At 51.0% G+C, this 22,500-nt stretch overlaps 1 protein-coding gene across 1 annotated transcript in view; it reads right to left on the bottom strand.

Annotated features, from left to right (window-relative positions):
* The window catches only part of cdkal1 (CDK5 regulatory subunit associated protein 1-like 1), a 649,344-nt gene that overhangs the window by 20,802 nt on the left and 606,042 nt on the right, over positions 1–22,500 (bottom strand). The window contains exon 11 of the mRNA XM_064945061.1: positions 10,139–10,319. Within this exon, the coding sequence (XP_064801133.1) occupies positions 10,139–10,319 (181 nt within the window). The remainder of the gene's footprint in view (positions 1–10,138; positions 10,320–22,500) is intronic.

Here is a 22,500-nt window from a genome sequence, read left to right as displayed (position 1 = left end):
AGAGAGGGTGAGAGCGAGAGGGTGAGAGAGAGAGAGAGAAAGAGAGCGAGAAACACAGACAGACAAAGACAGAGATATTGAGAGAGTGAGAAAGAGAGAGAGAGAGTGAAGAGATTGAGTGAGAAAGAGAGACAGAGACAGAGAGTGAGCGATTGAGAGAGACAGAGAGAGAGATGGTGAGAGATTGAGAGAGAAAGAGAGCGAGAAACACAGACAGACAGAGACAGAGAGATTGAGATTGAGTGAGAGCGAGAGAGAGGGATAAAGAGAGAGAGAGAGTGAGAGATTGAGTGAGAAAGAGAGACAGAGACAGAGAGAGAGAGAGTGAGAGAGACAGAGAGAGATTGAGAGAGAAAGAGAGCGAGAAACACAGACAGACAGAGACAGAGAGATTGAGTGAGAAAGAGAGAGAGAGCGAGAGAGGGATGAAGAGAGCGAGAGAGGGATAAAGAGAGAACATTCCTCTTTATAGCGGTCCTGTCTGAAGTCTCCTATGGCTGACTGACACACCTGGTGCCGTAGTCTGTAGTCTCTCTCTCTTCCCCACAGCAGCATCAGTCAGCTCAGCCAGACAGCAGTGTCAACTCTACTGCTGGTCCACCCATAAATAACACCCTCCAGATGGCCAGAGAAAACAGTCCAGCCCCATCCCTACCCAGCCCAGCCCCATCCCTACCCAGCCCAACCCCATCCCTACCCAGCCCCATCCCTACCCAGCCCAGCCCCATCCCTACCCAGCCCAGCCCCATCCCTACCCAGCCCAGCCCCATCCCTACCCAGCCCAACCCCATCCCTACACAGCCCAATCCCTACCCAGCCCAATCCCTACACAGCCCAATCCCTACCCAGCCCCATCCCTACCCAGCCCAGCCCCATCCCTACCCAGCCCAACCCCATCCCTACCCAGCCCAACCCCATCCCTACCCAGCCCAGCCCCATCCCTACCCAGCCCCATCCCTACCCAGCCCAACCCCATCCCTACCCAGCCCAACCCCATCCCTACCCAGCCCAACCCCATCCCTACCCAGCCCAACCCCATCCCTACCCAGCCCAACCCCATCCCTACCCAGCCCAACCCCATCCCTACCCAGCCCAACCCCATCCCTACCCAGCCCAGCCCCATCCCTACCCAGCCCAACCCCATCCCTACCCAGCCCAACCCCATCCCTACCCAGCCCAACCCCATCCCTACCCAGCCCAACCCCATCCCTACCCAGCCCCATCCCTACCCAGCCCAACCCCATCCCTACCCAGCCCCATCCCTACCCAGCCCAGCCCCATCCCTACCCAGCCCAGCCCCATCCCTACCCAGCCCAACCCAATCCCTGCCCAGCCCAGCCCCATCCCTACCCAGCCCAACCCAATCCCTACCCAGCCCAGCCCCATCCCTACCCAGCCCAACCCCATCCCTACCCAGCCCCATCCCTACCCAGCCCCATCCCTACCCAGCCCAGCCCCATCCCTACCCAGCCCAACCCCATCCCTACCCAGCCCCATCCCTACCCAGCCCAGCCCCATCCCTACCCAGCCCAACCCCATCCCTACCCAGCCCAACCCCATCCCTACCCAGCCCCATCCCTACCCAGCCCAGCCCCATCCCTACCCAGCCCAACCCCATCCCTACCCAGCCCAACCCCATCCCTACCCAGCCCAACCCCATCCCTACCCAGCCCAACCCCATCCCTACCCAGCCCCATCCCTACCCAGCCCAACCCCATCCCTACCCAGCCCCATCCCTACCCAGCCCAGCCCCATCCCTACCCAGCCCAGCCCCATCCCTACCCAGCCCAGCCCCATCCCTACCCAGCCCAGCCCCATCCCTACCCAGCCCAGCCCCATCCCTACCCAGCCCAGCCCCATCCCTACCCAGCCCAACCCAATCCCTGCCCAGCCCAGCCCCATCCCTACCCAGCCCAGCCCCATCCCTACCCAGCCCAGCCCCATCCCTACCCAGCCCAGCCCCATCCCTACCCAGCCCAGCCCCATCCCTACCCAGCCCAGCCCCATCCCTACCCAGCCCAGCCCCATCCCTACCCAGCCCAGCCCCATCCCTACCCAGCCCAACCCAATCCCTGCCCAGCCCAGCCCCATCCCTACCCAGCCCAGCCCCATCCCTACCCAGCCCAGCCCCATCCCTACCCAGCCCAGCCCCATCCCTACCCAGCCCAACCCAATCCCTACCCAGCCCAGCCCCATCCCTACCCAGCCCAGCCCCATCCCTACCCAGCCCAGCCCCATCCCTACCCAGCCCAACCCCATCCCTACCCAGCCCAACCCCATCCCTACCCAGCCCAACCCCATCCCTACCCAGCCCAGCCCCATCCCTACCCAGCCCAGCCCCATCCCTACCCAGCCCAGCCCCATCCCTACCCAGCCCAACCCAATCCCTGCCCAGCCCAGCCCCATCCCTACCCAGCCCAGCCCCATCCCTACCCAGCCCAGCCCCATCCCTACCCAGCCCAACCCAATCCCTACCCAGCCCAACCCCATCCCTACCCAGCCCAGCCCCATCCCTACCCAGCCCAGCCCCATCCCTACACAGCCCAGCCCCATCCCTACCCAGCCCAGCCCCATCCCTACCCAGCCCAACCCTACCCAACCCCATCCCTACCCAGCCCAGCCCCATCCCTACCCAGCCCAACCCCATCCCTACCCAGCCCAACCCCATCCCTACCCAGCCCAGCCCCATCCCTACCCAGCCCAACCCTACCCAACCCCATCCCTACCCAGCCCAGCCCCATCCCTACCCAGCCCAACCCCATCCCTACCCAGCCCAACCCCATCCCTACCCAGCCCAGCCCCATCCCTACCCATCCCTACCCAGCCCAGCCCCATCCCTACCCAGCCCAACCCCATCCCTACCCAGCCCAGCCCCATCCCTACCCAGCCCCATCCCTACCCAGCCCCATCCCTACCCAGCCCAGCCCCATCCCTACCCAGCCCCATCCCTACCCAGCCCCATCCCTACCCAGCCCAGCCCCATCCCTACCCAGCCCAGCCCCATCCCTACCCAGCCCAACCCCATCCCTACCCAGCCCCATCCCTACCCAGCCCAACCCCATCCCTACCCAGCCCAGCCCCATCCCTACCCAGCCCAGCCCCATCCCTACCCAGCCCAACCCCATCCCTACCCAGCCCCATCCCTACCCAGCCCAACCCCATCCCTACCCAGCCCAACCCCATCCCTACCCAGCCCCATCCCTACCCAGCCCCATCCCTACCCAGCCCAACCCCATCCCTACCCAGCCCCATCCCTACCCAGCCCAACCCCATCCCTACCCAGCCCAACCCCATCCCTACCCAGCCCAGCCCCATCCCTACCCAGCCCCATCCCTACCCAACCCAACCCCATCCCTACCCAGTCCAGCCCCATCCCTACCCAGCCCAGCCCCATCCCTACCCAGCCCAGCCCCATCCCTACCCAACCCAACCCCATCCCTACCCAGCCCAGCCCCATCCCTACCCAGCCCCATCCCTACCCAGCCCAACCCCATCCCTACCCAGCCCAACCCCATCCCTACCCAGCCCAACCCCATCCCTACCCAACCCAACCCCATCCCTACCCAGCCCAGCCCCATCCCTACCCAGCCCAACCCCATCCCTACCCAACCCAACCCCATCCCTACCCAGCCCAGCCCCATCCCTACCCAGCCCCATCCCTACCCAGCCCAACCCCATCCCTACCCAGCCCAACCCCATCCCTACCCAGCCCAACCCCATCCCTACCCAACCCAACCCCATCCCTACCCAGCCCAGCCCCATCCCTACCCAGCCCCATCCCTACCCAGCCCCATCCCTACCCAGCCCAACCCCATCCCTACCCAGCCCAACCCCATCCCTACCCAACCCAACCCCATCCCTACCCAGCCCAGCCCCATCCCTACCCAGCCCAACCCCATCCCTACCCAGCCCAACCCCATCCCTACCCAACCCAACCCCATCCCTACCCAGCCCAGCCCCATCCCTACCCAGCCCCATCCCTACCCAGCCCCATCCCTACCCAGCCCAACCCCATCCCTACCCAGCCCAACCCCATCCCTACCCAACCCAACCCCATCCCTACCCAGCCCAGCCCCATCCCTACCCAGCCCCATCCCTACCCAGCCCCATCCCTACCCAGCCCAACCCCATCCCTACCCAGCCCAACCCCATCCCTACCCAACCCAACCCCATCCCTACCCAGCCCAGCCCCATCCCTACCCAGCCCCATCCCTACCCAGCCCAACCCCATCCCTATTGAACAGGACGTTACCTAATCAGTACTATTGAACAGGAAGTTACCTAATCATGACTATTGAACAGGACGTTACCTAATCATTACTATTGAACAGGACGTTACCTAATCATTACTATTGAACAGGAAGTTACCTAATCATGACTATTGAACAGGAAGTTACCTAATCATGACTATTGAACAGGAAGTTACCTAATCATTACTATTGAACAGGAAGTTACCTAATCATTACTAATGAACAAGACATTACCTAATCATTACTATTGAACGGATAAGAGCGTCTGCTAAATGACTTAAATGTAAATGTAATCATTACTATTGAACAGGACGTTACCTAATCATTACTATTGAACATGTTACCTAATCATTACTATTGAACATGTTACCTAATCATTACTATTGAACAGGAAGTTACCTAATCATTACTATTGAACAGGACGTTACCTAATCATTACTATTGAACATGTTACCTAATCATTACTATTGAACATGTTACCTAATCATTACTATTGAACAGGACGTTACCTAATCATTACTATTGAACAAGACGTTACCTAATCATTACTATTGAACATGTTACCTAATCATTACTATTGAACAGGACATTACCTAATCATTACTATTGAACAGGAAGTTACCTAATCATTACTATTGAACATGTTACCTAATCATTACTACTGAACATGACGTTACCTAATCATTACTATTGAACAGGACGCTACCTAATCATTACTATTGAACAGGATGTTACCTAATCATTACTATTGAACAGGACATTACCTAATCATTACTATTGAACATGTTACCTAATCATTATTATTGAACAGGAAGTTACCTAATCATTACTATTGAACATGTTACCTAATCATTATTATTGAACAGGAAGTTACCTAATCATTACTATTGAACAGGAAGTGGAAAACTCACAATATACACTTTTTCATTGTCAATAATGAATGACGGAAATAAAACACAAGTACATAACAAAGCCAAGATCCTATTTTCTCCTGATGGATTTAAAGATATAAAACAGACAACAACAACAACAACAACAACATGCTGTAATTGAAGACATGTAAAAATATGAGATACGAGAAAAATGCCTCGTTGAAATGAACCGGCCGTCTGATTGACTGGGCAGGACAGCTGAATTACCCCATGCTGGTAGAATCAGTCTGAAAGAAACGCCTGGCTCAGTTCACAAACAGATCTGTATTAATTACCATTAATGCTGAGAGAGAGAGATTTCTCACACACACACACACACACAGACCCCCCCCCCATTAATGCTGAGAGAGAGAGAGAGAGATTTCTCACACACACACACACACACACACACACACAGACCCTCCCTTCCACTCACACACAGACCCCCCCCCCCCACACACACACACAGACCCTCCCTTCCACTCACACACAGACCCCCCCCCCACACACACACACACACACACACACACACACACACACACACACACACACAGAGAACTCGACTCCAGTGTCTTTGATTGTGTCAATCCAGCGTGGTATAAAACCCTTCAGGATATATAATATTTCTTGACATAATTGGAGCAGGTTTTTATGTTCAGCTGACGAGAGGGGAGACATTTTATTACGCTTTTTACTCCTTGATAAGAGACACAAATTACAAAAATATAGATATTTTTATATTCAGAATCAGACATACAAAAAAAAACACCTTTAAAAACATCTTAGGTCTGACAGCTGGGTGAATCAAGCCCGTCGTCATCGGAAACATCCGGGCAACAACACAGCCCAATACCTCGTGTCAATATAGTACTCTGGAGAATACTGGGGGCTGAGTTTAGTCTGGTTTAGACTGAGTTTAGACTGAGTTTAGACTGGTTTAGACTGGTTTAGTCTGGTTTAGTCTGGTTTAGACTGGTTTAGTCTGGTTTAGACTGGTTTAGTCTGGTTTAGTCTGAGGTTAGTCTGGTTTAGACTGAGGTTGGTCTGGTTTAGTCTGAGTTTAGTCTGTGTTTCGTCTGAGGTTAGTCTGGTTTAGTCTGATTTAGTCTGGTTTAGTCTGGTTTAGTCTGGTTTAGTCTGAGGTTAGTCTGGTTTAGACTGAGGTTAGTCTGGTTTAGTCTGATGTTAGTCTGAGTTTAGTCTGAGGTTAGTCTGGTTTAGTCTGAGGTTAGTCTGGTTTAGTCTGAGGTTAGTCTGGTTTAGTCTGAGGTTAGTCTGGTTTAGACTGAGGTTAGTCTGGTTTAGTCTGGTTTAGTCTGAGGTTGGTCTGGTTTAGTCTGGTTTAGTCTGAGGTTGGTCTGGTTTAGTCTGAGTTTAGTCTGTGTTTCGTCTGAGGTTAGTCTGGTTTAGTCTGATTTAGTCTGGTTTAGTCTGGTTTAGTCTGAGGTTAGTCTGGTTTAGTCTGGTTTAGACTGAGGTTAGTCTGGTTTAGTCTGATGTTAGTCTGGTTTAGTCTGATGTTAGTCTGAGTTTAGTCTGAGGTTAGTCTGGTTTAGTCTGGTTTAGACTGAGGTTAGTCTGGTTTAGTCTGATGTTAGTCTGGTTTAGTCTGATGTTAGTCTGAGTTTAGTCTGAGGTTAGTCTGGTTTAGTCTGATTTAGTCTGGTTTAGTCAGGTTTAGTCTGAGGTTAGTCTGGTTTAGTCTGAGGTTAGTCTGGTTTAGTCAGAGGTTAGTCTGGTTTAGTCAGGTTTAGTCTGAGGTTAGTCTGGTTTAGTCTGAGGTTAGTCTGGTTTAGTCTGAGGTTAGTCTGGTTTAGTCTGAGGTTAGTCTGGTTTAGTCTGGCGTCCTTTAAGAAGAATCAACTCCTTTCAGACATGTCACTGGCAGTAGTGGGGGGGGGGGTCCGTTTCAATTTCCCCTCATTGGAATCGCTGTTACTCTCCTGAATAGACGACATTGAAGTGGAATTGATCCCAACCTCTGCTGCCATCTGCAGAGCCCCCAGCTTGTGGTTCAGCCCGACACGGAGCCATTATAACAGGCCTTGGTGTAGTCCGCCGTGTGAAACGGGCTGAAACACCTGTATAAACAGAGCCCGGGGCCTGAGGCACAAACAGCACCCCATTACCTATATAGTTCACGACCTTTGATCAGGGCCCATAGGGTAGTGCACTATACTAGGGCATAATAGGGACATTTGGGACTCATCCACTGGTGTTGAGTGAGGCCTGATGTGTAGGCTTGATCCAGACAGGGGCCTTCACAAGTCTGCCAGTGTCCCAGTGTGTGTTTTTAAACATGGACCGCATTGCAGTCGAACTGCACAGAACCACACATGATCTTACACCCTGAATCACTACGTCCTAAACTGAGTGATTCTGTGCCGGGTCTATTCTCTAACTGATACCCCCCCCAAAACATACTGCGTCCCTGCTAGAACCCTGTTTCGCTCAGCCCTGCTCATCTCATACTACAGTACTGAAACTCTACTGCTTCAACACTCTGGTCCACGTTAAACTCCACTGCCTCAACACTCTGGTCCACGTTAAACTCCACTGCCTCAACACTCTGGTCCATGTTAAACTCTACTGCCTCAACACTCTGGTCCATGTTAAACTCTACTGCCTCAACACTCTGGTCCATGTTAAACTCTACTGCCTCAACACTCTGGTCCATGTTAAACTCTACTGCCTCAACACTCTGGTCCATGTTAAACTCTACTGCCTCAACACTCTGGTCCATGTTAAACTCTACTGCCTCAACACTCTGGTCCACGTTAAACTCTACTGCCTCAACACTCTGGTCCATGTTAAACTCTACTGCCTCAACACTCTGGTCCACGTTAAACTCTACTGCCTCAACACTCTGGTCCACGTTAAACTCTACTGCCTCAACACTCTGGTCCATGTTAAACTCTACTGCCTCAACACTCTGGTCCACGTTAAACTCTACTGCCTCAACACTCTGGTCCACGTTAAACTCTACTGCCTCAACACTCTGGTCCACGTTAAACTCTACTGCCTCAACACTCTGGTCCACGTTAAACTCTACTGCCTCAACACTCTGGTCCATGTTAAACTCTACTGCCTCATCACTCTGGTTCACGTTAAACTCTACTGCCTCAACACTCTGGTCCATGTTAAACTCTACTGCCTCAACACTCTGGTCCATGTTAAACTCTACTGCCTCAACACTCTGGTCCATGTTAAACTCTACTGCCTCAACACTCTGGTCCATGTTAAACTCTACTGCCTCAACACTCTGGTCCACGTTAAACTCTACTGCCTCAACACTCTGGTCCACGTTAAACTCTACTGCCTCAACACTCTGGTCCACGTTAAACTCTACTGCCTCAACACTCTGGTCCACGTTAAACTCTACTGCCTCAACACTCTGGTCCATGTTAAACTCTACTGCCTCATCACTCTGGTTCACGTTAAACTCTACTGCCTCAACACTCTGGTCCATGTTAAACTCTACTGCCTCAACACTCTGGTCCATGTTAAACTCTACTGCCTCAACACTCTGGTCCATGTTAAACTCTACTGCCTCAACACTCTGGTCCATGTTAAACTCTACTGCCTCAACACTCTGGTCCATGTTAAACTCTACTGCCTCAACACTCTGGTCCATGTTAAACTCTACTGCCTCATCACTCTGGTTCACGTTAAACTCTACTGCCTCATCACTCTGGTTCACGTTAAACTCTACTGCCTCAACACTCTGGTCCATGTTAAACTCTACTGCCTCAACACTCTGGTCCATGTTAAACTCTACTGCCTCAACACTCTGGTCCATGTTAAACTCTACTGCCTCATCACTCTGGTTCACGTTAAACTCTACTGCCTCAACACTCTGGTCCATGTTAAACTCTACTGCCTCATCACTCTGGTCCATGTTAAACTCTACTGCCTCAACACTCTGGTCCATGTTAAACTCTACTGCCTCAACACTCTGGTCCATGTTAAACTCTACTGCCTCAACACTCTGGTCCATGTTAAACTCTACTGCCTCAACACTCTGGTCCACGTTAAACTCTACTGCCTCAACACTCTGGTCCATGTTAAACTCTACTGCCTCAACACTCTGGTCCATGTTAAACTCTACTGCCTCAACACTCTGGTCCATGTTAAACTCTACTGCCTCATCACTCTGGTTCACATTAAACTCTACTGCCTCAACACTCTGGTCCATGTTAAACTCTACTGCCTCAACACTCTGGTCCATGTTAAACTCTACTGCCTCATCACTCTGGTCCATGTTAAACTCTACTGCCTCAACACTCTGGTCCATGTTAAACTCTACTGCCTCAACACTCTGGTCCATGTTAAACTCTACTGCCTCAACACTCTGGTCCATGTTAAACTCTACTGCCTCAACACGCTGGTCCATGTTAAACTCTACTGCCTCAACACTCTGGTCCATGTTAAACTCTACTGCCTCATCACTCTGGTCCATGTTAAACTCTACTGCCTCAACACTCTGGTCCATGTTAAACTCTACTGCCTCAACACTCTGGTCCATGTTAAACTCTACTGCCTCAACACTCTGGTCCATGTTAAACTCTGCTGCCTCAACACTCTGGTCCATGTTAAACTCTACTGCCTCAACACTCTGGTCCACGTTAAACTCTACTGCCTCCTCAACACTCTGGTTCATGTTACATTCTACTGCCTCCAAACACTCTGGTCCATGTTAAACTCTACTGCCTCAACACTCTGGTCCATGTTAAACTCTACTGCCTCCTCAACACTCTGGTCCATGTTAAACTCCACTGCCTCATCACTCTGGTCCACGTTAAACTCTACTGCCTCAACACTCTGGTCCACGTTAAACTCTACGGCCTCCAACCAAGAAGAACAATAACGCTCTACAACATGTGATCGAATGTAAACAGGTGCGATGTGGTGCAACATGTGGTGTGATGATACACACTGGAAGTTAAGTTAATACATCAGAGATTGTAACGAACTCACCACTTGGGCGGGGACCTGGTCCATCTTGGCGGCGGGGGTGCCAGGCCGGGGGTAGAACTGGTTGATGAAGAGGCTGGGGAAGCGATACTCCTTCACCAGGTCACATGTCTCCTGGAAGTCAGCATCCGTCTCCCCTGGGAAACCACAGATGATGTCCGTTGCGATGGTGATACCAGGAACCCTGAGAGAGGAGAGGAAGAGAGAGGAGAGGGAGGGAGAGGAGAGGGAGGAGAGGAGAGATGAAGAGAGAGGAGAGGAAGAGAGAGGAGAGGAAGAGAGAGAAGAGAGGAAGAGAGAGGAGAGGGAGGGAGAGAAGAGAGGAAGAGAGAAAGAGAGAAATGAGAGGAAGGGAGAGAAGAGGGAGGGAGGAAGAGAGGAGAGGAAGAGAGAGAGGAGAGGGAGGGAGAGAAGAGAGGAAGAGAGAGGAGAGGGAGGGAGAGAAGAGAGGAAGAGAGAGGAGAGGAAGAGAGAGGAGAGGAAGAGAGAGGAGAGGAATAGAGAGGAAGAGAGAGAGTAGAGGAAGAGAGAGGAGGGGAAGAGAGAGGAGGGGAAGAGAGAGGAAGAGAGAGAGTAAGAGAGAAGAGAGGAAGAGAGAAAGGAGAGGAAGAGAGAGTAGAGGAAGAGAGAGAGGAGAGGAAGAGATGAGATGAAGAGAGGGGAGAGAGGAAGAGAGAGAGGAGAGGAAGAGAGAGATGAGATGAAGAGAGGGGAGAGGAAGAGAGAGGAGAAGAAGAGAGAGAGGAGAGGAAGAGAGAGAGGAGAGGAAGAGAGGAGAGGAAGAGAGAGGAGAGGAAGAGAGAGAGGAGATGAAGAGAGGGGAGAGAGGAAGAGAGAGAAAAGGTTATTTACCTAATCAATATCTGAATGAAAACACCTAAACACCTCCAATTGAACCCGGATCATTCAAATTCACAGCTTTACAAATCACAATACGGAATCAGGGAAAGATGAACCAGAAACTAAGACATATTGGAAAGACGTGTCAAGGAAACGTACATTTAACTAACGACAGTGTGTGTGACGCAAGTGTGTTGAAAATCAACATTGGCCTGTGGTGTCTGTCCACTGTTGCTATGCAGATCTTCTCTGTGGGATAACTCCTGCAGCAGGACCCTTATTAGCAGCCTCAATGACAATTGATTATTGTCCGGGTCCGTGATTGAATGAGAACCTCTGCAGAGGACTGGTTCATTGATCCTGGCTTGTATATATTCTGGTTTTATTGATCTCTGATTCACAGGTACAAACCAACTTCAATGCTTCGCCACGCTGAAGACGGTGGAGCAACCACAACAGAACAGAGAGAGGTGGAATAGTGGAGCCGCCACTACAGAACAGAGAGAGGTGGAATTGTGGAGCCGCCACAACAGAACAGAGAGAGGTGGAATAGTGGAGCCGCCACAACAGAACAGAGAGGTGGAATAGTGGAACCGCCACTACAGAACAGAGAGAGGTGGAATAGTGGAACCGCCACTACAGAACAGAGAGAGGTGGAATAGTGGAACCACCACAACAGAACAGAGAGAGGTGGAATAGTGGAGCCGCCACAACAGAACAGAGAGAGGTGGAATAGTGGAGCCGCCACAACAGAACAGAGAGAGGTGGAATAGTGGAGCCGCCACAACAGAACAGAGAGAGGTGGAATAGTGGAGCCGCCACAACAGAACAGAGAGAGGTGGAATAGTGGAGCCGCCACAACAGAACAGAGAGAGGTGGAATAGTGGAGCCGCCACAACAGAACAGAGAGAGGTGGAATAGTGGAGCCGCCACAACAGAACAGAGAGAGGTGGAATAGTGGAGCCGCCACAACAGAACAGAGAGAGGTGGAATAGTGGAACCGCCACAACAGAACAGAGAGAGGTGGAATAGTGGAGCAACCACAACAGAACAGAGAGAGGTGGAATAGTGGAGCCGCCACTACAGAACAGAGAGAGGTGGAATAGTGGAACCGCCGCAACAGAACAGAGAGAGGTGGAATAGTGGAGCAACCACAACAGAACAGAGAGAGGTGGAATAGTGGAACCGCCACTACAGAACAGAGAGAGGTGGAATAGTGGAACCACCACAACAGAACAGAGAGAGGTGGAATAGTGGAGCCGCCACAACAGAACAGAGAGAGGTGGAATAGTGGAGCCGCCACAACAGAACAGAGAGAGGTGGAATAGTGGAACCACCACAACAGAACAGAGAGAGGTGGAATAGTGGAACCACCACAACAGAACAGAGAGAGTGGAATAGTGGAACCACAACAACAGAACATAGAGAGGTGGAATAGTGGAACCGCCACTACAGAACAGAGAGAGGTGGAATAGTGGAACCACCACAACAGAACAGAGATAGGTGGAATATTGGAACCACAACAACAGAACAGTGAGAGGTGGAATAGTGGAACCACAACAACAGAACAGAGAGAGGTGGAATAGTGGAGCCACAACAACAGAACAGAGAGAGGTGGAATAGTGGAGCCGCCACAACAGAACAGAGAGAGGTGGAATAGTGGAACCACCACAACAGAACAGAGAGAGGTGGAATAGTGGAACCACAACAACAGAACATAGAGAGGTGGAATAGTGGAGCCGCCACAACAGAACAGAGAGAGGTGGAATAGTGGAACCACCACAACAGAACAGAGATATGTGGAATATTGGAACCACAACAACAGAACAGTGAGAGGTGGAATAGTGGAACCACAACAACAGAACAGAGAGAGGTGGAATAGTGGAGCCACAACAACAGAACAGAGAGAGGTGGAATAGTGGAGCCGCCACAACAGAACAGATAGAGGTGGAATAGTGGAGCAACCACAACAGAACAGAGAGAGGTGGAATAGTGGAGCCGCCACTACAGAACAGAGAGAGGTGGAATAGTGGAACCGCCGCAACAGAACAGAGAGAGGTGGAATAGTGGAGCAACCACAACAGAACAGAGAGAGGTGGAATAGTGGAACCGCCACTACAGAACAGAGAGAGGTGGAATAGTGGAACCACCACAACAGAACAGAGAGAGGTGGAATAGTGGAGCCGCCACAACAGAACAGAGAGAGGTGGAATAGTGGAGCCGCCACAACAGAACAGAGAGAGGTGGAATAGTGGAACCACCACAACAGAACAGAGAGAGGTGGAATAGTGGAACCACCACAACAGAACAGAGAGAGGTGGAATAGTGGAACCACAACAACAGAACATAGAGAGGTGGAATAGTGGAACCGCCACTACAGAACAGAGAGAGGTGGAATAGTGGAACCACCACAACAGAACAGAGATAGGTGGAATATTGGAACCACAACAACAGAACAGTGAGAGGTGGAATAGTGGAACCACAACAACAGAACAGAGAGAGGTGGAATAGTGGAGCCACAACAACAGAACAGAGAGAGGTGGAATAGTGGAGCCGCCACAACAGAACAGAGAGAGTGGAATAGTGGAACCACCACAACAGAACAGAGAGAGGTGGAATAGTGGAACCACAACAACAGAACATAGAGAGGTGGAATAGTGGAGCCGCCACAACAGAACAGAGAGAGGTGGAATAGTGGAACCACCACAACAGAACAGAGATATGTGGAATATTGGAACCACAACAACAGAACAGTGAGAGGTGGAATAGTGGAACCACAACAACAGAACAGAGAGAGGTGGAATAGTGGAGCCACAACAACAGAACAGAGAGAGGTGGAATAGTGGAGCCGCCACAACAGAACAGATAGAGGTGGAATAGTGGAACCACCACAACAGAACAGAGAGAGGTGGAATAGTGGAACCACCACAACAGAACAGAGAGAGGTGGAATAGTGGAACCGCCACTACAGAACAGAGAGAGGTGGAATAGTGGAACCACCACAACAGAACAGAGAGAGGTGGAATAGTGGAGCCGCCACAACAGAACAGAGAGAGTGGAATAGTGGAGCCGCCACAACAGAACAGAGAGAGGTGGAATAGTGGAGCCGCCACAACAGAACAGAGAGAGGTGGAATAGTGGAGCCGCCACAACAGAACAGAGAGAGGTGGAATAGTGGAGCCGCCACAACAGAACAGAGAGAGGTGGAATAGTGGAGCCGCCACAACAGAACAGAGAGAGGTGGAATAGTGGAGCCGCCACAACAGAACAGAGAGAGGTGGAATAGTGGAGCCGCCACAACAGAACAGAGAGAGGTGGAATAGTGGAACCGCCACAACAGAACAGAGAGAGGTGGAATAGTGGAGCAACCACAACAGAACAGAGAGAGGTGGAATAGTGGAGCCGCCACTACAGAACAGAGAGAGGTGGAATAGTGGAACCGCCACAACAGAACAGAGAGAGGTGGAATAGTGGAGCAACCACAACAGAACAGAGAGAGGTGGAATAGTGGAACCGCCACTACAGAACAGAGAGAGTGGAATAGTGGAACCACCACAACAGAACAGAGAGAGGTGGAATAGTGGAGCCGCCACAACAGAACAGAGAGAGGTGGAATAGTGGAGCCGCCACAACAGAACAGAGAGAGGTGGAATAGTGGAACCACCACAACAGAACAGAGAGAGGTGGAATAGTGGAACCACCACAACAGAACAGAGAGAGGTGGAATAGTGGAACCACAACAACAGAACATAGAGAGGTGGAATAGTGGAACCGCCACTACAGAACAGAGAGAGGTGGAATAGTGGAACCACCACAACAGAACAGAGATAGGTGGAATATTGGAACCACAACAACAGAACAGTGAGAGGTGGAATAGTGGAACCACAACAACAGAACAGAGAGAGGTGGAATAGTGGAGCCACAACAACAGAACAGAGAGAGGTGGAATAGTGGAGCCGCCACAACAGAACAGAGAGAGGTGGAATAGTGGAACCACCACAACAGAACAGAGAGAGGTGGAATAGTGGAACCACAACAACAGAACATAGAGAGGTGGAATAGTGGAGCCGCCACAACAGAACAGAGAGAGGTGGAATAGTGGAACCACCACAACAGAACAGAGATATGTGGAATATTGGAACCACAACAACAGAACAGTGAGAGGTGGAATAGTGGAACCACAACAACAGAACAGAGAGAGGTGGAATAGTGGAGCCACAACAACAGAACAGAGAGAGGTGGAATAGTGGAGCCGCCACAACAGAACAGATAGAGGTGGAATAGTGGAACCACCACAACAGAACAGAGAGAGGTGGAATAGTGGAACCACCACAACAGAACAGAGAGAGGTGGAATCGTGGAACCACAACAACAGAACATAGAGAGGTGGAATAGTGGAGCCGCCACAACAGAACAGAGAGAGGTGGAATAGTGGAACCACAACAACAGAACAGAGAGAGGTGGAATAATGGAGCCGCCACAACAGAACAGAGAGGTGGAATAGTGGAACCACAACAACAGAACAGAGAGAGGTGGAATAGTGGAGCCGCCACAACAGAACAGAGAGGTGGAATAGTGGAGCCGCCACAACAGAACAGAGAGAGGTGGAATAGTGGAACCACAACAACAGAACAGAGAGAGGTGGAATAGTGGAGTCGCCACAACAGAACAGAGAGAGGTGGAATAGTGGAACCGCCACAACAGAACAGAGAGAGGTGGAATAGTGGAGCCGCCACAACAGAACAGAGAGAGGTGGAATAGTGGAGCCGCCACAACAGAACAGAGAGAGGTGGAATAGTGGAGCCGCCACAACAGAACAGAGAGAGGTGGAATAGTGGAGCCGCCACAACAGAACAGAGAGAGGTGGAATAGTGGAGCCGCCACAACAGAACAGAGAGAGGTGGAATAGTGGAGCCGCCACAACAGAACAGAGAGAGGTGGAATAGTGGAGCCGCCACAACAGAACAGAGAGAGGTGGAATAGTGGAGCCGCCACAACAGAACAGAGAGAGGTGGAATAGTGGAGCCGCCACAACAGAACAGAGAGAGGTGGAATAGTGGAACCACCACAACAGAACAGAGAGAGGTGGAATAGTGGAACCACCACAACAGAACAGAGAGAGGTGGAATATTGGAACCACAACAACAGAACAGAGAGAGGTGGAATAGTGGAGCCGCCACAACAGAACAGAGAGAGGTGGAATAGTGGAACCACCACAACAGAACAGAGAGAGGTGGAATAGTGGAACCACCACAACAGAACAAAGAGAGGTGGAATCGTGGAACCACAACAACAGAACATAGAGAGGTGGAATAGTGGAGCCGCCACAACAGAACAGAGAGAGGTGGAATAGTGGAACCACAACAACAGAACAGAGAGAGGTGGAATAGTGGAGCCGCCACAACAGAACAGAGAGAGGTGGAATAGTGGAACCGCAACAACAGAACAGAGAGAGGTGGAATAGTGGAGCCGCCACAACATAACAGAGAGGTGGAATAGTGGAGCCGCCACAACAGAACAGAGAGAGGTGGAATAGTGGAACCACAACAACAGAACAGAGAGAGGTGGAATAGTGGAGTCGCCACAACAGAACAGAGAGAGGTGGAATAGTGGAACCGCCACAACAGAACAGAGAGAGGTGGAATAGTGGAGCCGCCACAACAGAACAGAGAGAGGTGGAATAGTGGAGCCGCCACAACAGAACAGAGAGAGTGGAATAGTGGAGCCGCCACAACAGAACAGAGAGGTGGAATAGTGGAGCCGCCACAACAGAACAGAGAGAGGTGGAATAGTGGAGCCGCCACAACAGAACAGAGAGAGGTGGAATAGTGGAGCCGCCACAACAGAACAGAGAGAGGTGGAATAGTGGAGCCGCCACAACAGAACAGAGAGAGGTGGAATAGTGGAACCACCACAACAGAACAGAGAGAGGTGGAATAGTGGAACCACCACAACAGAACAGAGAGAGGTGGAATAGTGGAACCACCACAACAGAACAGAGAGAGGTGGAATCGTGGAACCACAACAACAGAACATAGAGAGGTGGAATAGTGGAGCCGCCACAACAGAACAGAGAGAGGTGGAATAGTGGAACCACAACAACAGAACAGAGAGAGGTGGAATAATGGAGCCGCCACAACAGAACAGAGAGAGGTGGAATAGTGGAACCACAACAACAGAACAGAGAGAGGTGGAATAGTGGAGCCGCCACAACAGAACAGAGAGGTGGAATAGTGGAGCCGCCACAACAGAACAGAGAGAGGTGGAATAGTGGAACCACAACAACAGAACAGAGAGAGGTGGAATAGTGGAGTCGCCACAACAGAACAGAGAGAGGTGGAATAGTGGAACCGCCACAACAGAACAGAGAGAGGTGGAATAGTGGAGCCGCCACAACAGAACAGAGAGAGGTGGAATAGTGGAGCCGCCACAACAGAACAGAGAGAGGTGGAATAGTGGAGCCGCCACAACAGAACAGAGAGAGGTGGAATAGTGGAGCCGCCACAACAGAACAGAGAGAGGTGGAATAGTGGAGCCGCCACAACAGAACAGAGAGAGGTGGAATAGTGGAGCCGCCACAACAGAACAGAGAGAGGTGGAATAGTGGAGCCGCCACAACAGAACAGAGAGAGGTGGAATAGTGGAGCCGCCACAACAGAACAGAGAGAGGTGGAATAGTGGAGCCGCCACAACAGAACAGAGAGAGGTGGAATAGTGGAACCACCACAACAGAACAGAGAGAGGTGGAATAGTGGAACCACCACAACAGAACAGAGAGAGGTGGAATAGTGGAACCACAACAACAGAACATAGAGATGTGGAATAGTGGAACCGCCACTACAGAACAGAGAGAGGTGGAATAGTGGAACCACCACAACAGAACAGAGATAGGTGGAATATTGGAACCACAACAACAGAACAGTGAGAGGTGGAATAGTGGAACCACAACAACAGAACAGAGAGAGGTGGAATAGTGGAGCCACAACAACAGAACAGAGAGAGGTGGAATAGTGGAGCCGCCACAACAGAACAGAGAGAGGTGGAATAGTGGAACCACAACAACAGAACAGAGAGAGGTGGAATAGTGGAGCCGCCACAACAGAACAGAGAGGTGGAATAGTGGAGCCGCCACAACAGAACAGAGAGAGGTGGAATAGTGGAACCACAACAACAGAACATAGAGAGGTGGAATAGTGGAGTCGCCACAACAGAACAGAGAGAGGTGGAATAGTGGAACCGCCACAACAGAACAGAGATAGGTGGAATAGTGGAGCCGCCACAACAGAACAGAGAGAGGTGGAATAGTGGAGCCGCCACAACAGAACAGAGAGAGGTGGAATAGTGGAGCCGCCACAACAGAACAGAGAGAGGTGGAATAGTGGAGCCGCCACAACAGAACAGAGAGAGGTGGAATAGTGGAACCACCACAACAGAACAGTGAGAGGTGGAATAGTGGAGCAACCACAACAGAACAGAGAGAGGTGGAATAGTGGAACCACCACAACAGAACAGAGAGAGGTGGAATAGTGGAACCACAACAACAGAACAGTGAGAGGTGGAATAGTGGAGCAACCACAACAGAACAGAGAGAGGTGGAATAGTGGAACCACCACAACAGAACAGAGAGAGTGGAATAGTGGAACCACAACAACAGAACAGAGAGAGGTGGAATAGTGGAGCAACCACAACAGAACAGAGAGAGGTGGAATACTGGAGCCACCACAACAGAACAGAGAGAGGTGGAATAGTGGAGCCGTCACAACAGAACAGAGAGAGGTGGAATAGTGGAACCACAACCTCAGAACAGAGAGAGGTGGAATAGTGGAACCACCAGAACAGAACAGAGAGAGGTGGAATAGTGGAGCCGCCACAACAAAACAGAGAGAGGTGGAATAGTGGAGCCGCCACAACAGAACAGAGAGAGGTGGAATAGTGGAGCCGCCACAACAGAACAGAGAGAGGTGGAATAGTGGAACCGCCACAACAGAACAGAGAGAGGTGGAATAGTGGAGCAACCACAACAGAACAGAGAGAGGTGGAATAGTGGAGCCGCCACTACAGAACAGAGAGAGGTGGAATAGTGGAACCACCGCAACAGAACAGAGAGAGGTGGAATAGTGGAGCAACCACAACAGAACAGAGAGAGGTGGAATAGTGGAACCGCCACTACAGAACAGCGAGAGGTGGAATAGTGGAACCACCACAACAGAACAGAGAGAGGTGGAATAGTGGAGCCGCCACAACAGAACAGAGAGAGGTGGAATAGTGGAGCCGCCACAACAGACAGAACAGAGAGAGGTGGAATAGTGGAACCACCACAACAGAACAGAGAGAGGTGGAATAGTGGAACCACCACAACAGAACAGAGAGAGGTGGAATAGTGGAACCACAACAACAGAACATAGAGAGGTGGAATAGTGGAACCGCCACTACAGAACAGAGAGAGGTGGAATAGTGGAACCACCACAACAGAACAGAGATAGGTGGAATATTGGAACCACAACAACAGAACAGTGAGAGGTGGAATAGTGGAACCACAACAACAGAACAGAGAGAGGTGGAATAGTGGAGCCACAACAACAGAACAGAGAGAGGTGGAATAGTGGAGCCGCCACAACAGAACAGAGAGAGGTGGAATAGTGGAACCACCACAACAGAACAGAGAGAGGTGGAATAGTGGAACCACCACAACAGAACAGAGAGAGGTGGAATAGTGGAACCACAACAACAGAACATAGAGAGGTGGAATAGTGGAACCGCCACTACAGAACAGAGAGAGGTGGAATAGTGGAACCACCACAACAGAACAGAGATAGGTGGAATATTGGAACCACAACAACAGAACAGTGAGAGGTGGAATAGTGGAACCACAACAACAGAACAGAGAGAGGTGGAATAGTGGAGCCACAACAACAGAACAGAGAGAGGTGGAATAGTGGAGCCGCCACAACAGAACAGAGAGAGGTGGAATAGTGGAACCACCACAACAGAACAGAGAGAGGTGGAATAGTGGAACCACCACAACAGAACAGAGAGAGGTGGAATCGTGGAACCACAACAACAGAACATAGAGAGGTGGAATAGTGGAGCCGCCACAACAGAACAGAGAGAGGTGGAATAGTGGAACCACAACAACAGAACAGAGAGAGGTGGAATAGTGGAGCCGCCACAACAGAACAGAGAGAGGTGGAATAGTGGAACCACAACAACAGGACAGAGAGAGGTGGAATAGTGGAGCCGCCACAACAGAACAGAGAGGTGGAATAGTGGAGCCGCCACAACAGAACAGAGAGAGGTGGAATAGTGGAACCACAACAACAGAACAGAGAGAGGTGGAATAGTGGAGTCGCCACAACAGAACAGAGAGAGGTGGAATAGTGGAACCGCCACAACAGAACAGAGAAAGGTGGAATAGTGGAGCCGCCACAACAGAACAGAGAGAGGTGGAATAGTGGAGCCGCCACAACAGAACAGAGAGAGGTGGAATAGTGGAGCCGCCACAACAGAACAGAGAGAGGTGGAATAGTGGAGCCGCCACAACAGAACAGAGAGAGGTGGAATAGTGGAACCACCACAACAGAACAGTGAGAGGTGGAATAGTGGAGCAACCACAACAGAACAGAGAGGTGGAATAGTGGAACCACCACAACAGAACAGAGAGAGGTGGAATAGTGGAACCACAACAACAGAACAGTGAGAGGTGGAATAGTGGAACCGCCACTACAGAACAGAGAGAGGTGGAACAGTGGAACCACCACAACAGAACAGAGATAGGTGGAATATTGGAACCACAACAACAGAACAGTGAGAGGTGGAATAGTGGAACCACAACAACAGAACAGAGAGAGGTGGAATAGTGGAGCCACAACAACAGAACAGAGAGAGGTGGAATAGTGGAGCCGCCACAACAGAACAGAGAGAGGTGGAATAGTGGAACCACCACAACAGAACAGAGAGAGGTGGAATAGTGGAACCACCACAACAGAACAGAGAGAGGTGGAATCGTGGAACCACAACAACAGAACATAGATAGGTGGAATAGTGGAGCCGCCACAACAGAACAGAGAGAGGTGGAATAGTGGAACCACAACAACAGAACAGAGAGAGGTGGAATAGTGGAGCCGCCACAACAGAACAGAGAGAGGTGGAATAGTGGAACCACAACAACAGAACAGAGAGAGGTGGAATAGTGGAGCCGCCACAACAGAACAGAGAGAGGTGGAATAGTGGAACCACCACAACAGAACAGTGAGAGGTGGAATAGTGGAGCAACCACAACAGAACAGAGAGAGGTGGAATAGTGGAACCACCACAACAGAACAGAGAGAGGTGGAATAGTGGAACCACAACAACAGAACAGTGAGAGGTGGAATAGTGGAGCAACCACAACAGAACATAGAGAGGTGGAATAGTGGAACCGCCACAACAGAACAGAGAGAGGTGGAATAGTGGAGCCGCCACAACAGAACAGAGAGAGGTGGAATAGTGGAGCCGCCACAACAGAACAGAGAGAGGTGGAATAGTGGAGCCGCCACAACAGAACAGAGAGAGGTGGAATAGTGGAGCCGCCACAACAGAACAGAGAGAGGTGGAATAGTGGAACCACCACAACAGAACAGTGAGAGGTGGAATAGTGGAGCAACCACAACAGAACAGATAGAGGTGGAATAGTGGAACCACCACAACAGAACAGAGAGAGGTGGAATAGTGGAACCACAACAACAGAACAGTGAGAGGTGGAATAGTGGAACCGCCACTACAGAACAGAGAGAGGTGGAATAGTGGAACCACCACAACAGAACAGAGATAGGTGGAATATTGGAACCACAACAACAGAACAGTGAGAGGTGGAATAGTGGAACCACAACAACAGAACAGAGAGAGGTGGAATAGTGGAGCCACAACAACAGAACAGAGAGAGGTGGAATAGTGGAGCCGCCACAACAGAACAGAGAGAGGTGGAATAGTGGAACCACCACAACAGAACAGAGAGAGGTGGAATAGTGGAACCACCACAACAGAACAGAGATAGGTGGAATCGTGGAACCACAACAACAGAACATAGAGAGGTGGAATAGTGGAGCCGCCACAACAGAACAGAGAGAGGTGGAATAGTGGAACCACAACAACAGAACAGAGAGAGGTGGAATAGTGGAGCCGCCACAACAGAACAGAGAGAGGTGGAATAGTGGAACCACAACAACAGAACAGAGAGAGGTGGAATAGTGGAGCCGCCACAACAGAACAGAGAGGTGGAATAGTGGAGCCGCCACAACAGAACAGAGAGAGGTGGAATAGTGGAACCACAACAACAGAACAGAGAGAGGTGGAATAGTGGAGTCGCCACAACAGAACAGAGAGAGGTGGAATAGTGGAACCGCCACAACAGAACAGAGAGAGGTGGAATAGTGGAGCCGCCACAACAGAACAGAGAGAGGTGGAATAGTGGAGCCGCCACAACAGAACAGAGAGAGGTGGAATAGTGGAGCCGCCACAACAGAACAGAGAGAGGTGGAATAGTGGAG

The sequence above is a fragment of the Oncorhynchus masou genome, chromosome 29 (genome assembly GCF_036934945.1).
Source record: "Oncorhynchus masou masou isolate Uvic2021 chromosome 29, UVic_Omas_1.1, whole genome shotgun sequence".
Taxonomy (NCBI): Eukaryota; Metazoa; Chordata; class Actinopteri; order Salmoniformes; family Salmonidae; genus Oncorhynchus; species Oncorhynchus masou.
Note: the sequence above shows the minus strand (reverse complement) of the source record. Positions and strands in the feature narration are given on the sequence as shown.